This window comes from Plecotus auritus, assembly GCF_963455305.1.
Source record: "Plecotus auritus genome assembly, chromosome: 6".
Classification (NCBI taxonomy): domain Eukaryota; kingdom Metazoa; phylum Chordata; class Mammalia; order Chiroptera; family Vespertilionidae; genus Plecotus; species Plecotus auritus.
In genome coordinates, this window is record NC_137773.1 from 29272835 (window position 1) to 29288384 (window position 15550).

The following is a 15550-nucleotide window of genomic DNA, read 5'->3' on the forward strand; positions in this document are numbered from 1 at the left end:
GAAGGAGAGGGAAAGCAGGAGGCATGAAGGCTTTTGGACTGCCAGTGGGAAGGGACTTGGCTTGCTGGGGAACAGCATGAAAGCTGGAGCACCCTGAGCGGTGAGTGGGAGAAGAGTATAGGCTGAAGAGGGGAAGATGGGCAGGGGCCCAATCACACACCACCTTGCAGACCATGCTAGGGCATTTGGATTTTATCCTGAAGCAACTGAGGAGTTTTAAGGAAGAGAGTGATGAGATCTTATTTCCTTTTTTTAAAAAAAATCAATTACTCTGGCTGTTTATGAATAGTGGATTGTAGTGGGGGGTAGAGACTGGAAGCAAGGACACCAGATGTTAAACTAGGAGACTGATAATGAGGGCTTGGACTAGGCTGGTGGTTTTGGAAATTGAGGGAAGTGGGTCAATAGGGAGGTGGTGTTTTTTTTTACAAACAACCTACAGGACTTGCTAATGGATGTGGGGGCAGAAGAAAGGCACACTGACCCTGGGTTTCTGACTTTCCCAACTGGATGGAGAGTAGTACCATTTACTCTGTTACCTGAGGTAGGTGACTGGGGAAGAATCAGGTGGAAGGAGCAGTTTTAAAAGTTTGAGGCCCTGGCCTATATGGCGGAGTTGGTTGGAGCATCCCCTGTGCATCAGAAGGTTCCAGGTCAGAGCGAGCTTGATCCCCAGCAGCCGAATCTATGATTCTCTCTCATCATTGATGTTTCTATCTCTCTCTCTCCATTTCCATCCCTCTCTAAAATCAATACAAATATATTTAAAAAATTTTTTTTAAAGAAAGGGTGTGTGGAGCCTCAGAAAGCTGTGTGGGGGCTGAAGGGCAGACCCTAAAGGTGACTGGGGCATTCTGGCCCGCAAGGCCCCACGCTCACCTCTCAGCTCACACCCACTCACTGGTGTCCTTTAGTTTCCCCTGGTCTTGGATGTACCTGTCTTCTGGGACTGGTTCCTTTCCGGCTCCAGGCATCTTTCTCACCTCAGCTCACTCTGGCTTTTCCAGTTCAGTGGGAAGTGAGAAAAGGTCTGGGACCAGCCCTGTTTCCCCTGTCAGACAAACTTCACCCAGGCATCCAGTGACTCAGTTTCCCTGGTCGCCATTCTTCACCCTTTGAGCCTGGGACTGGCGATCTGCATATGTAAGTGACTAATTAGAAATAATTACGTGCTGAGTCAGCGGCTCCACTAGAAATAGAACCCAGGCGTCTTGACTCAGAGACCTGGGGTTCCCCCTACCGCCCAGAGGACGCGGCGTCCACCCAGCGGCCCGGACCCTTTTGGGATATTGGAAGCTGTAACAGAGGTTTATTCCTCCGCGGCCCCCTAGCGTCTCGCCGCCCTACGCGCAGCCGGACCAGACGTGGGCGGAGAGAGGGCGGGGCCTGACAGGGGCGGGGCCTTGGAGTGGGCGGGGCTTCCTGGAGTTCCGGAGTCGAGTCGCTGCCGGGGCTGGAACGGAGATGCAGCCGCCCTCCCGAAAAGTGAGCTTGGCCTGGGAACGGGGGCTCGCGGCGGGCTGGGGTTGTGGTGGGATTCAGAGGGCACCCGACTCGCGGTGTGGGACGAGTAGAAGGAAGGGGTCCGAGCCCGACCCAGAAGTAACCGAGGAAACAGCTCGGCCCCTCCCCGGCCCCGCCTCCTCACCGCTGCCTGCGCGGAGTGTTTTTCAGGCCCCCGTGCCAGGGGTCTGCATATTTTTCTTACCCCCGAAGGTGAAACTGGCCCAAGAGGTGAAGCTTCGCTTCCTGGAGCAGCTGAACATCCTTCAAACTCGGCAGCAGCGGGAGGCAGATCTGCTGGAGGACATCAGGTAGCTCCTGCCCCCCTCCACGTAATCCCATCTTCGCGGTCGCGCTCCGCCTCTTCTCCGAAGTACTTGGGGCTGGGGAGTGGGGTGGGGGAGAAACGGGGATGAAGAGCTCGCCAAACTTAGCCCATTCACAGCCCTCACCCTAGGCCTGCCTCTCCAGATACCAGATTCCTCCCACCCCAATACATGCATAAACGCACAGGGACCCTCCCTCAACCCTCTTGATTGCACATCACTACCCCCCCCCCCCGCCCCATCACTTTTAGGGCAGAAACCCCCTCCCTCTTCCAGACTTGTTGGAAGGCTGGCAGATAGTGTACCCAGGCCCCCATCAGTCCTCACCTCCAAGTCCACAGATGGTTCTCCGAGGGTGGGAAGGATCCTGCTGAGGCTCTGAGCAATGAGATGAGTTTGACCTGTGTTCCAGCTGCCTGCGGTGATCTCAAGGACTATTTGTAGTCTCATTGCCTCCTGGTGCACACTCTAGGCCTGGCTCCGCTCTTCCTCCTGCCCTGGCTGAACAAAGGATTGGGGGTAGAAGAAAAGGACCAAATAGTAACATCCCCTCCCCTCCCTTCTCTACCCCCCTCCCCCCATCTCCACAGATCGTACAGCAAGCAGAGGGCAGCCATTGAACGGGAGTATGGGCAGGTATGGGACTCCTTTCTCTAGACCTACCCTTTTGTTCTAGCCTCCTTTACACCTCCACACATACTCCTGTTCTGGTCAAGAGCAAATGCCTAGTCAGGAAGATTTCTATCAAATCCCTTTTGTGCTATTTATTAGATGTGTGACCTTAGACAAGTTACTTAACCTTTCTTGGCCTCGATTTCTTTCTCTGTAAAATGGGAATAACAATAATTGTTCCTTCATGTAGGGCTGTTGTAAGGGTGGACTAAGTTAGTGCCTTTAAAACACTTAACAAAGTGAGAGGCACATGATACACATCTGGTGAGTGGCATTATTATATTCTGATCCCATATTCTCCCAGTTGGGGGGAGTCTTGGAAAGGGAACTGGGTCTGTGATGACTTTTCCACCAGGCACTCCAGAAACTGGCTGGGCCATTCCTGAAGAGGGAAGGGTACCGGAGTGGGGAGATAGACAGCAGGTGGGTCCCATGGAGGGGGAGGGCAAGGGACCAAGAAGGGATGAGGGCTCAACCCCAGGAACCTGTGGGGATGAAGGCCCAGTGAGGGAGGAGGGCATGTGAGCTGACACAGCACCGAGAGAGGAGCTGACCCAGCAAGGACACTGTAGGTGGGGGTGGAGGGCATGAGTGATCCTTGTGGCTGAGCTAATGGGCTGATCGATTGAGGGCTCCCAGACAAGGGGGATGGGAAAACACTCTGTCTCCCATGGTGTTGGGGGTGGGTGTCTTGTGAAGCTTTGTAGTGCTCCCCTCTTCAACATAGACCTTCTCTGGGGAGAGGCAGGATGGTGTTTGGTGCCTGGCGCTGTCTGCTGGATGCCACCGTGGCTGGGGGCCAAGCCCGGCTCCAGGTGTCTGACCGATACCGTGATCTGGCAGGGGGCACAGGGCGGAGTGCCAAGGAGCAGTTGCTGAGGAAGGTATGGCTCAGTAGATGGGGTGAAGGAAGGGCTGGCTCAGGGCTGTAGGTGGTCCGGGGGAAGACTCTGTGTGTCCATTCCCCTAGGGGGCAGAGAACCTCCAGAGGGCACAGGCCGAGGTGCTGCAGTCTGTCCGGGAGCTGAGCCGAAGTCAGAAGCTGTATGGGCAGCGGGAACGTGTGTGGACATTGGCACAGGAGAAGGCGGCTGATGTCCAGGCCAGGTGGGGTCATAGGGAGTTAGTAGCCTGGGGTGGGGGTGAAGGGGTGGCCTAATCTTGACTCCTCTCCCTTTCCTGCATAGGCTGAACCGAAGTGACCATGGGCTCTTCCACACTCGGACCAGTCTCCAGAAACTCAGCGCCAAGGTTCAGAGATGCAGGCACACGTTGGGGCAGGGAAGGGGTGGGTAGAGTAGTCTAGTGGTTTGCAACCCAGGGGCATAATTCTGAGAGACTGGGATGCATTCAGGCTTCCCTCTTTCCTTGGTGGGTGACCTTGGTTAACTTGATTTCTTTGAGCCTCATTTTCTTCATCTATAAAATGAAAATAGTGCCTTTCTTTTTCATGTCTTGAATATGCATTTATTGAGGACTTCTGTGTACTAAGCACTGTTCTAAACACGGATTCAGTGGAGAACACTACCAATGGAGTTCCTGCCCTCATAGCCTGGTCAGGAGAGACAAATAGTAAAACAAACAAACAAACAAACAAATAATCACATTAAGTGAAAATAAAACAAGGTGCTATGATAAAGGATAACAAGGGGCTGTAATTTAGAGGGACAGCCTCTCTGAACAGGTGGCCTGAGTGTCAAGAAGGAGGCAGCCATGCAAAGATCATGGAAAGGTCAGGGGAAGAACATTCCAGGGAGAGGAAGTGGTGCAAAGGCTCGGAGGCAGGAATAACTTTGTAGGCTCCAGGAACTCAGGGACGGCCAGTGTGGCCAGAGCACTGTGAGCGAGGGGACAGACTTTTTGAAAAAGGTCAGGGAGGTTGCAGGGGCCAGCTCCTGCTGGACCTGGTAGACCACGGTAAAGAGCAGCCGGGATTTTATTTCAAATGTACACAGATGCCCCTGGAGGATGTGTAAATTTTTAAGAATAGTGTCAAGCATCTCAATAATGTTAGAATCTATTCTGGAGTTGGTTGGCCTTGGAAGGACCCTAAGGGTTCAGGGTTCATGGTGACACCCTGTTTTCCCCTCCTAGCTCTCCACACAATCGGCCCAGTACTCTCAGCAGCTGAAAGTGGCCCGCAATGAGTACCTGCTCAACTTGGTGTCCACCAATGCCCACCTTGAACACTACTACCAGGAGGAACTGCCCGCGCTGCTCAAGGCCAGTGCCAGCCTAGATCCCCCTGCCTCTCAGCGGGAAAGGAGGGGAGGACCTTCCCTGCTTCCCACCAGCAGCAGGCTGGGTGGTGTAGGGACAGCCTGCGTAGAGTTGGTAGAAAATATATAGTTGGGTTCTGGTTCTGCTTCTGACTGGTTGCATGACATTGTGCAGGACACTTAACCCCTCTGAACCCCAGTTTCTTCATTAGGAATAAGCCCTGCTCTGCCTCCTTTTAAGACTAATGGGGCCCAAGGGAGAAAACGGATGTGAAAATGCTTTTTAAATGGTTAAGTACTGTGCACACTAGGGCTCGTTATTAGAAGCAATTAATAGTGTCTTATTCCTTTCCTCTTTCCCATACCCCATGCCCATCACCCATCCAAACCTGGACAGAGAGCCTGCTTTGTGGTAAAGGCCTGGGGGAAGGGTGGTGTCAGTATCTTGGGGTTCTTTCCAGGCCCTGGTCAGTGAGCTGTTGGAACATTTGAGGGACCCTCTGACCTTATTGAGCTGCACTGAACTGGAAGCAGCAGAGATGGCCCTGGAGCATGCCCGCCGTGGAGCACAGGCAGTCTCCCAGGTGAGGGCTGTGCCCTGTACCAGCTCCCCAGAGATGCTCTTTACTCTCTCCTGAAATAGAACCCACTGCTTGTCTACCCCCCTTTCTTCTCACCTTGTCCTTTCTTCCAAGAGGGGACAGGCTTGGAGAGGGAGCCAGTTCATGACTGACTGACTTCTTCCAACCCCTAGGTAAGCTGGGAGCAGGATCCAAAGCTCTTTCTTCAAGACCCCGAGGTATTTTCCCCCCTACCACCTCAGAAGTTTCAGCCCGCAGGGAATGACCAGGTGAGACCTCCCTGATTGTTGGAACCTGGCCAGATGTAAAGGGGACTGTAGTTTAGGCCCATCCCCATTATCCTTCTGATGATATTAACTTAGTAACTTAAACCGTGGAGAGGAGGTTTCAGACTCCAGTTCACCTCTCTCCCACCAGGCACAAATTAACACACTTAATTCCACCCTTTCGCTCTCTTCACTGCGCTATCCTCTTCATTCTACATCTGTCCCTCAACTTGGATCCCATTTCTGGGACTCTCTGTGTCTGTGTTCACATGAACGCACACCTGTGTCCACAGTCATAGGTGTGTACCCCACCTCTTTGTCCTGTCCCTGGAGGTCAGAACAGAGACAAGTAAAAAGGAGAAAACGGGAGGGGAGGGGCGTAGAGAAGGAGCAGCATCAGGTCCTCCCCACAGCCCTCGGCGCCCCCCCCCCCCCCCCCATCATTTAGGTATGTGCCTTGGAGCTGGAGGGGGTTACTGGAGGTGTGGCTGGGGAGAGTGACCTGGAGAAAGAGGTTCAGCGCTGGACGAGTCGAGCTGCCCGAGACTACAAGATCCAGAATCATGCTCTTCGGGTGAGGAGCGGGGTGCAGGTGTCATGGGTGGACAAGAATATCTGAGAGGTGGAGATCTTGGGGTCACTAGGGATGTCCTAGTGCAGGCAGGAGGGGGCGGGGGAAGGTATTTTAAGCCAACAGTGTGGCAAAGTAGTTAAAAGCACAGCTTTTGGAGCAAGACCCACCTGGGTTCAAACCCTGCTCTGTTGCTTCCAGGTTATGTAACTCTGACTAAGGGAGTGACTTAATCTCTCTGGACCTGTTTCCTCATCATTAAAGCAGGACGAATAATAGCACCCACCCCATAGGGAAGATCAAATGATATAATGCATATGAAGCCACTAGAAAGTGCCAGGTCCATAGTAAGTTGTGTCCCATAGTATCTCCATCACCCTGTCCTCTTCTTCCCATCCAGGTGCTGCAGCGGCTGGAGCAGAGGCGGCAGCAGGCTCCAGAGCGGGAGGCTCTGAGCATAGAGCAACGGCTGCATGAAGTAAGGCAGAGCATCCTGCGGGCACAGGTGAGACACCTGGGGGTTAGGGTCCTGAGATCCTACCTCCTCAGCTAACACCCTCCTCCTCTCCTCTGTCTGATGGAGGAGGTAGAGGGTGGACACATTTGGGGAGGCTCTACTCACCTCCCCAAAGCAAGCCCAGCCATAGACTTGATCCCTCTCCCCCATGCCAGGTGAGCCAGGTGAAGGGGGCCGCCCGGCTGGCCCTGCTGCAGGAGGCTGGCCTGGATGTACAGCACTGGCTGAAGCCAGCCATGACCCAGGCCCAGGACGAGGTGGAGCAGGAGCAGCGGCTCAGCGAGGCCCGGCTGTCCCAGAGGGACCTCTCTCCCACGGTGAGTTCCTTCTGCTCCCTACCCACACACACCCAGGAGGGTAAAAGTCCCTAGTGGAGGGCAGGCCCAATAAAATGGGAATCACAACAGTACCTAAATCAAAGGGTTGTTCTGAGGCTTAAATGAAATCACTTAAGTATAATTCTTTACATAGTTTATAGCATAGAGTCCCCAAAAAACTTGTATTGAGTATAGGATTGTGGTTAGGAGCCAAGGTTCTGGGGACAGACTCTAAGTGATTGGTCATTTACTAGCTGTGCGATCTTGGAAAGTTACTTAACTCTTCTGAGCCTCAGTTTTCTCATAAGTAAAATGAGGTTAATGGTTATACAAAATAACAGTGGGTTATGATGAAGTTTAAATAAGAGGACATACATGAGATCCTTCGTTAGCACTGTGCCTGGCACATGGTAAGCGCCCAGGACTCTTAACTCTGCAGTCACAGTTAGTCTTATCCTGCCCTGTGGTGATTTTTCTTGTGGTATCTGGTGAATGGATGGGTGGTGCTACCTTGGAGGAGGACCCACCGAAGGATGGAGAGGGAGATACAATGGGTACTTGAGAGTGACAGTGACGTCTGTTCTCTGTTCCCCTCTAGGCTGAGGATGCTGAGCTCTCTGACTTTGAGGATTGTGAGGAGACTGGAGAGCTCTTTGAGGAGCCCGTTCCCCCAGCCCTGGCGACCAGACCCTTCCCCTGCCCCGCACATGTGGTGTTTGGTTATCAGGTGTGAACTGGGGGTGGGGACCTCAGATGGGCAGGGATGGGGGACAGCCAAGTCCTAAATCCTTCCTTGTGGGGCCCAGGCAGGACATGAGGATGAGCTGACTATCACAGAAGGCGAGTGGCTGGAGGTCATAGAGGAGGGAGATGCTGACGAATGGGTCAAGGTGGGTATGGACCCTGGGCTCTGACCTTGGGAGTTGGGGGCAGTGGGAGGGACTTCCCTGTGGCCCACAAGGACTCAGCCAAGCAAAGCTAGAAGCCTGAGTGGAGGAGGGTCAGGGCCATGGATATTATCTGTTCTCATTACTGGGTGAGCAGGCTCGGAACCAACACAGCGAAGTAGGCTTTGTTCCTGAGCGCTATCTCAACTTTCCCGACCTCTCCTTCCCTGAGAGTGGCCACGACAGCAACAATCCCTTAGGGGCAGAGCCCACAGGTAAGAAAGGAGAATTCTTGGTCAAAGGATGCTGGGTATGGAGAAGAGTTACTGAGTGGCCGTGACCCTAAGGTGTCATGGTCCTGGGCACCACCACTACCTCCACCACTCACCCTCTCTCCCGGGTTTCTGCAGCATTCCTGGCCCGTGCCCTGTACAGCTACACGGGACAGAGTGCAGAGGAGCTGAGCTTCCCTGAGGGGGCACTCATCCGCCTGCTGCCCCGGGCCCAGGATGGAGTAGATGATGGCTTCTGGAGGGGAGAATTTGGGGGCCATGTTGGGGTCTTCCCCTCCCTGCTGGTGGAGGAGCTGCTTGGTCCCCTAAGGCCACCTGAGTCTTCAGACCCTGAACAGGTGAGGCACCCTGAGTTGACCCTCCCATCCCATTGAGGCCCCATATTCATCTTAACGCTCCCTCCCCTCTCCAGGTTTACCTCCCATAGTGGCTTGGGCCTCCCCATCTCCTCTGGCTGGCTGAGAAAAGGGAAACCAAGGCAGTCTTCATAAGAGTTTGGTGGTGCTACTTTAGTGCTAGATAGCTCTGAGTTCTGGTGCCTATTACATTACCTTGGGCAGTTGTTTGACCTCACTGCCTTCTTTCTTTACGTGTAAAAAGGGAATAATACCTACTTCAGCAAGCCAACTATCCTGACTGTGGATAATGGCGGTAAAGCCCTTAGCCCGGAGGCCCACAGGAGGTGCTTTAAAATACAGTACTTGCCCTAGCTGGTTTGGCTCAGTGGATAGAGCATCGGCCTGTGGACCAAAGGGTCCCAGGTTCAATTCCAGTCAAGGGCATGTACCTTGGTTGCAGGCTTCACCCCAGCCCGGGCCCTGGTCAGGGTGCATGCAGGAGGCAACCAATCGATGTGTTTCTCTCACATCAGTGTTTCTGTATTTCCCTCTCTCTTTCACTCTTTCTAAAAGATCAATGGAAAAATATCCTTGGGTGAGGATTAACAAAAAATAAATTTAAAAAAATAAAATATAGTACTTATTGTTATAATGCAGCGGGAAGAGCATAGGAGTGGAAGTCAGGAGACCCTGGCTCTAGCCAGGACTCTGCCACCAACTGGTTCTCTGATTTTGGATACATGGCTTAATCTGAGTCTTGCCTCTAATATAGGAATCGTAAAGATCCCTACCTCATGGGGTGGTGGTGAGGAGTGAATGAATTGGTGCATGTGGAGTGCTAGCAGAATGCCTGGGACATAGTGTCAGTACACATTGGCTGTGGAAATGAGTATCAGCTACAACCCCACCCAGATACAAGCATTTGGCACTCTTGGTATTGGGGAGTGATAGGACAGGGACTGAAGATGGGATGAAAGGACAAGCTGGTGAAACCTTCCCACGTGCCAGAAATAACTATGCCCCCTCATCCTCAGATGCTGCCATCCCCTTCTCCTCCCAGCTTCTCCCCTCCTGCACCCACCTCTGCCTTGGATGGGGCCCCCGCACCTGTCCTGTCTAAGGGTAAGTAAAGGGAACTGGAGGTTTTGGGAGGGAAGGTGGCTGAAAGAAGGAGGAATCTTGGGATGCCTGGGTTACGCGCTTGGGAACTTCTGCCATCAGGCTCATTGAAGCATGATGGTGAGAAGAGCTTGGGCTGTGGGGCCAGGCCCAGTGTTCCCACTCCACTCTGTGACTCCCTAGTGTGTGATTTGGGGTGGAATGTTTAACCTGTCTGGGTCTTTACAGAGTGGAGTTTTGTGAGTTAAAAAGATGTCTGTAGATCCCTAGCTGGTTTGGCTCAGTGGATAGAGTGTCAGCTTGCGGACTGAAAGGTCCTGGGTTTGATTCCAGTCAAGGGCACATGCCCAGGTTGTGGGCTCGATCCCCAGTGGGGGGCATGCAGGAGGCAGCTGATGAATGATTCTCTCTTATCATTGATGTTTCTATCTCTCTTTCTCTTTCCCTTCCTCTCTGAAATTAATAAAAATATTTTTTTAAAAAGATGTCTGTAGCCGAAACCGGTTTGGCTCGGTGGATAGAGCGTCGGCCTGCGGACTGAAAGGTCCCAGGTTCGATTCCGGTCAAGGGCATTTACTTTGGTTGTGGGCACGTCCTCAGTGGGAGGTGTGCAGGAGGCAGCTGATCAATGTTTCTCTCTCATCGATGTTTCTAGCTCTCTATCCCTCTCCCTTCCTCTCTGTGAAATATCAATAAAAAAAATAAGTAAATAAATAAAAAAAAGAAAAGAAAATATAAAAAATAAATAAATAAATAAGTAAAAATAAAAAGATGTCTGTAGAGTGTCCAGCATTGTGCCCGGCACATAGCAAGCATGCAAGCAATTGCTGTGTTCTCATTCTTTTAAAAATTAGCCAGCTTCTTCTACAGTGTTTTCCCAATACACATCCTCTGCTCTTAAGTCTTTTTTGAATGTTGCGAAACACCTGGGTTTGTGTCATAATTTTCCTTCTTGAAGTGTTCACCTTTGCTAAAGTCTTCCGGTACTTACACTCTCTTCACAGAGCCTCCTTCCATAGCTCACTTGGAATGATTTAGCACTCAATCATTCATTGTGCTTGTTGTGTTTCATTATTAGGTTCCTGGCAACCACTGGGGGTGGGGGTGCTGTGGATGCCACCTCCCCTTCTCTGATACCTTGAGCAAGGCTGATTATACAGTAGGTGCCCCATAAGTGTTGAGGATGGATAGACTGATGGACTTTATGGCCAAGTTGGTGGCTATTTGTTAATTCAACAAATATTTACAGAGTGCCACTGTCTTAAGTGCTGACGATATAGCAATGAATAAAACAAAGTCTGAAGACTGACTTGTGGTTCCTATTTCCAGACCAAGACCTCGACTGCCCTGGATCCCTGGACATGATGGTGCCTCGACTCAGGCCGGTAAGAGCCTCTCCCTGGAGGAGATTGTGTAGAGAGGAGTCATTCCAACTTGTCCTGTTTTGTCTGTAGGGCTGAGGGAATGAACAGGGACATCCCCAATAGAGGCCTCTGGAGCACTGACTGTGTGATCCCTACAGATGCGTCCACCGCCTCCCCCGCCAGCTAAAGCCCCAGATCCTGGCCGTCCAGATCCCCTCACCTGAAGCCAGGAGTACTACTGCCCCCACCGAGATGCTGCTGCTGCCCTGTCTCCATGCTGTCAGAGACCACCCTTCAGTGATCCGGAGTGACACAGCCAGAAGCTGGAATCTCCCCCATTTCTGCTCTTATCTCCAGGGGTAGAAACTGCCCCTTTTCCAATTCTGGATCTGGGACTCCTCCTTTTCCCCACATTGTCCATCCTCTTACTGTCTCTAGGGCTTGAACTACCCCTTTATTTTTTACCGCCACTCCAGCTCTAGAGTGGTGAAATACCCTGAAATCTCTGGGGATGGACCCCATCCCCCAAAGTCTTGAGAAGCTCTGTCTCCACCATGGCTCTGTGACCCATCCCATTCCAGATGCCAGGGCCACAGGGGTTGGGAGCTGGGACGGGGCGGACCTGTCAGAAGGAGTTGGAGCCATTATGTGAAACAACTGTAATGGTCTGAGCAGATTTATTGACAGTGAATAAAGGGCATGATGCCCAAGCCAGGGCTTGGGCCTCTTGTGCCAAGAGGGCAGGGGGCCTAAGGTGCTATTGCTTTCGGGGGCCTGATCCCAGTTGCCACACTCTAGCATATGGAGCAAGGTGATGGGGAACGTGGGTCAGGCAGCCTGTTGGCAGGCAAGGAAAGGGGACTGAGGGCCAGGGATGGGGGTGGGTGGGTGCCTTCTCCCAATGTCCTCCAGGCTGAGACCGATTAGGACTGGTCCCTCAGCAGGGGGCAGTGCTGTCCAGTGGAAAGGAGGGGCTTCATGGCCACCCAGCCCCTGGCTCTGCAACTGGTAGTTCTTCAGTAACGAAGAGGGAGGCTTGGGGGAGAGGAAGGGTAATAGTGTTGCCTCCTAGTCACATTGTATTCCAGCTTTCCCCTGGGAGCTGTGGTACCTTCCCTATTCTCTGGAGCACATGCCTGCTCCCCACCACCAAACCAAAGACTACGTAGCAAAGGAAAAGCCTGCCCAATGGGCTTAAGTAGTGTAAATAGGGGGTGGGAGGATGAGATTATCTGACTTGAAGCCCAGGCACACTTACCTCACACACCTTTTGCTCCCCGTGCTGGAGACATCTGAGTGAGAGGAGGGGTCAACAGTAGGAGAATAGGATCTGAGTCATATCAATGCACCCATTCCCAGAGTAAAGGGTAGTAAGAGCTCAGCCCACCACAGCCCTGGCCATGTCTTCATACCTGGTGATCGGATGTGTCCGGTTTGTTTGGCTGTCCATTTGCCTCTTGGCTGGCCAGCCCTGGGCTTGGGCCCCTCCCTCCAGCCGCCAGCGGTGACTCTGCAGGGGCTCCAGGGTTCCCTCCAAGTGCACAAGGGACTAGGTTGCTGTCCCTGAGTCCATTCTGCACTGCGGGGCTGGCAAGGGCCTGGGGCTGTGGCCTCTCAGGGGGCAGGCTTTCAATGGCTGGCATCCCTGTCCTGGACTGCCCTTCCCCAGACCCTTGACTGCCCCCTGGGTCCTGCCCCCCACCAGACCCCCAGCTCCTGTCTGGGGGGGAGCCATCATGATGCTCATGCAGTCCATAGCGCCTCTCAATGTGTGTCACCCGGAACCTGGGAGGGAAGGGAAGACTGGGTCTTAGGATCACAACTCAGGAACTGCTTAGCCGTTCCCTCCAACCAGGGACATCTTTGGTTTGATGGCCACTTCCCTCTAGCCTAGGGCAGCGGAGACCTCAGATTGTGGGGCACATTGTATAACCTACTCTTGCTGTAGGTATCACAATCCAGGAGTAGAGAGGTGGGGCCCATCTTTGGAGTCAGGATCCCCCACCTCAACCTCCCTTGCCCTGCGGCACACTATTCCCACCTGCCCACAGAGAAAACGGTGGTCTCCCCAGGCCGGGGACGGCTCTTTCCTTCCTTGGAGCGTCCCTGACGGACAAGTGGGGGCCTCTTGTTGCGGCTGCAGTGGATGCAAGGGGCTGCAGAGCCCAGGTGCACTGTGTGATGATGGGAGGGGGCTCCATCCTGCAGGCTGGAAGTGGCATCCACGCTGGATGGTAGAGAGGAAGGGAGCAGGGGTGACATTTCCATTTCTCGTCCTGTTCTGTTGGTTTCTGTTCTTTCAGTGTGCTCCGTAAGCCTCCAGATGCCCACTTTCCCCAGGCCCCAACATTCTTTTCTGTCTTTATCGAATATACTCAATATTAAGGTGGTAGTGATCATGTGTTCTCCTTCCCAGAGCTGTTTTCTAAAAAGAGGGCAGTGCTTAACCCAAAGGAGTGGCACAAAGGGTGAATGTAAAGCTTGATGATATCCAGAAGGGAGGTATGATTTGAAGGACTTGAGATTTCTATGAAACTTATTTCTTCCTATAGGTTAGCCAGCTTTGCCCTCCCCGCAACCCCAAACATGCAAGGAGACTGGGAGAGGATTGTGCTGGAGGAGAGGGTACTCTCCAAGGCAAGCTAAGTCATGCTGGCCTTCGTTTCCAGCTCACCTGGACAGCTGCACTGTCCCTTCTCCTTCACTGTCCCCCAGCATCTCCTTCAAGGCCTCAGCATTGGCTGAGGGGAGAAGGAAAAGGAGTCAGTGGAGGTGGAGGTCAGGGCAAGAGAAAGTCAGGGGGTGGGGGGTGGGAAGCTTACACCCACCTTCATTTTGGATGATACAGCGAACAATCCTCTCTACTGTGTCCTCATTCATGTCATCGTCGTCAGCTAAAGGAAGAAAAAGGTTGACAAGGAATTGGAAGTGAGTCAGCTTTGGGGGACACTACCAGGTGGATCCTGTGGCTTATTGCTCAAGATATAACCTTGTGCCTATTTGTCATCGTGCTGGGCATTAGCATTTCAGGGGCCAGGGCAGAAAAGATGAGAAAGTCAATGGGAGCCCAAGATTACCATCAGCGGGCCCTACCCACCCATGCTGCCTTCTCTAGCCTTGCTTTCAGGATGGTGTCACCCCACTTGCTGACCCAAGAAAGCATCCCTAGGTCTTTTGAAGGCTTGATTGGGACTTGGCTGGGTCTGTTGGCCAGGAAGGCAGACAGAGGTGTGGGGACAAGGGTAAGGAAAAAGGTGACTGAGACAGGTTCTAGGCTCCTCACTCACGGGGCTGGAGCTGGGTGTCATCAGGCTCCGAGCCCCTGGATGTGCGGCAGCGGTAACCCTTCTTCTTGAGCACGTGGCAGATCATGAAGCCCACGAGCCCCATGAGGAAGAAGACCAGCACAAGCAGGAAGAGCATGTACAGCCCATGTTGGGGTGGCTCCAGGTCAGGCTGTGGTTCCGCCATGAGGCCCTGGGGGGCGAGCGCGGGCCAGGACTCCTCCTGGGGTTTGGGGGCTGCAGCTAGGGTTGGGGGGAAGGGATAGAAATGACATCCTCAGGATCTGAAACAGGCAAGCCTCGGAGGTCCAGCCCCACCCACAAGGGAGCTGTCCGGGCCTGGAGTGCTGGTCAGGGCCAGGGGTGCTAGACCGCGGCTGCGCAAGCCCTCTCCCCTGGTCCCGCTTTCCCGACGCCCACAGCGTTCCCCTTTCCAGTTTGTCCTGCGCTCCCGTCCCTTCCAAGGACACTACAGAGCGAGATGGGACGGAATTCTCAGGCGGTCAGCGCAAGAATCGCGCCTGAGTCAGCGTCCGCACCTCCTCCGCACCGGCTTGAGCCAGGCCTCTGCAGCCCCTCACTAGTTTGTACTCCAGCACCCTCCCCCCTTTCGGTTCCTCCCATTCTGACCACTTGGCCCACCCAGTACCGGTGGTTTGGTTCCGGCTCCGGCTCCGACTCCTGCTCGGGTTCCGGCTCGAAGGGGCGTCCTAGTCCGGCTCAGGGCCCCCGACGCCCTCCCGGCTCTCATCCCTCGCTTCCTTCCCCTCCCCCCTTCGCCGCCTCACCGGCTCCGGGCTGCGACTGCAGATACCGGTGCCGCGGCAGGCGGGGGGGTGGGGGGGAGGGAAGGATAGAGAGGGATGCAGCCTGGCTGGGAGCAGCGGCAGATTCCGGATAACTCCGGTCCCGGAAAGGAGAAGAGATGGAGTGCGCCGTCGCAGCCACCCTGGGTTCCCAAAAGCCTTCGCCTGTCGCCGGCCCAGGACCAGGGGGCGGAGCGCAGGTGTGCGGGGCGGAGAGCGAGGGCCTTGCGCGCTTGTGAACGCAAATGTGGTGTGCGCGTGACTGCGCCGGGGCCCCCCCGGGGAGTGTGCGGCGCCGAGCCTGGGTCCGGGTGGGGTGGCTGGCCAGTCAGGCGAGTGTGTTCTCTAGTCTACCCGGCACGCCTGGCGCGGCTCCTGCCCTTAGATACCCAGGCCGGGTGGATAGCCAGGAATCTTCCCAGTGGGCCGGGGGAAGCCGGCTTTCTGCACCCGAGAGGGGCGGTGTGGCCGGCTCTCCGGAGCCGTC

The 15550-nt window shown here is 54.0% G+C and overlaps 2 protein-coding genes across 3 annotated transcripts; one reads left to right on the forward strand and one right to left on the reverse strand.

Moving 5' to 3' along the window:
* Positions 1 to 1405: 1405 nt before the first annotated feature.
* On the forward strand, positions 1406 to 11715 carry FCHSD1 (FCH and double SH3 domains 1). Of its 2 annotated transcripts, XM_080675227.1 has the most exons (20): positions 1406 to 1485; positions 1717 to 1814; positions 2420 to 2465; positions 2857 to 2924; positions 3250 to 3385; positions 3472 to 3608; positions 3689 to 3752; positions 4596 to 4724; positions 5182 to 5304; positions 5475 to 5570; positions 6016 to 6141; positions 6539 to 6643; positions 6811 to 6972; positions 7571 to 7699; positions 7779 to 7862; positions 8017 to 8134; positions 8270 to 8490; positions 9525 to 9612; positions 10939 to 10994; positions 11132 to 11715. In XM_080675227.1, exons 1-20 carry the CDS (start codon positions 1465 to 1467, stop codon positions 11195 to 11197), a joined length of 2073 nt encoding a protein of 690 aa, XP_080531353.1. In that variant the 5' UTR covers positions 1406 to 1464; the 3' UTR covers positions 11198 to 11715. The 2 variants fall into 2 exon arrangements, with proteins under 2 accessions (XP_080531353.1, XP_080531354.1); XM_080675228.1 differs by lacking the exons at positions 1406 to 1485; positions 1717 to 1814; positions 2420 to 2465 and having other exon boundaries at positions 2862 to 2924; positions 3246 to 3385.
* Positions 11634 to 15383, reverse strand: RELL2 (RELT like 2). Its single transcript, XM_080675230.1, has 8 exons — positions 14907 to 15383; positions 14261 to 14500; positions 13802 to 13867; positions 13648 to 13714; positions 13015 to 13200; positions 12386 to 12758; positions 12232 to 12265; positions 11634 to 12008 (listed from the first exon to the last, which is right to left on the reverse strand). Exons 2-7 carry the CDS (start codon positions 14442 to 14444, stop codon positions 12233 to 12235), a joined length of 909 nt encoding a protein of 302 aa, XP_080531356.1. The 5' UTR covers positions 14445 to 14500; positions 14907 to 15383; the 3' UTR covers positions 11634 to 12008; position 12232.
* Positions 15384 to 15550: the final 167 nt, after the last annotated feature.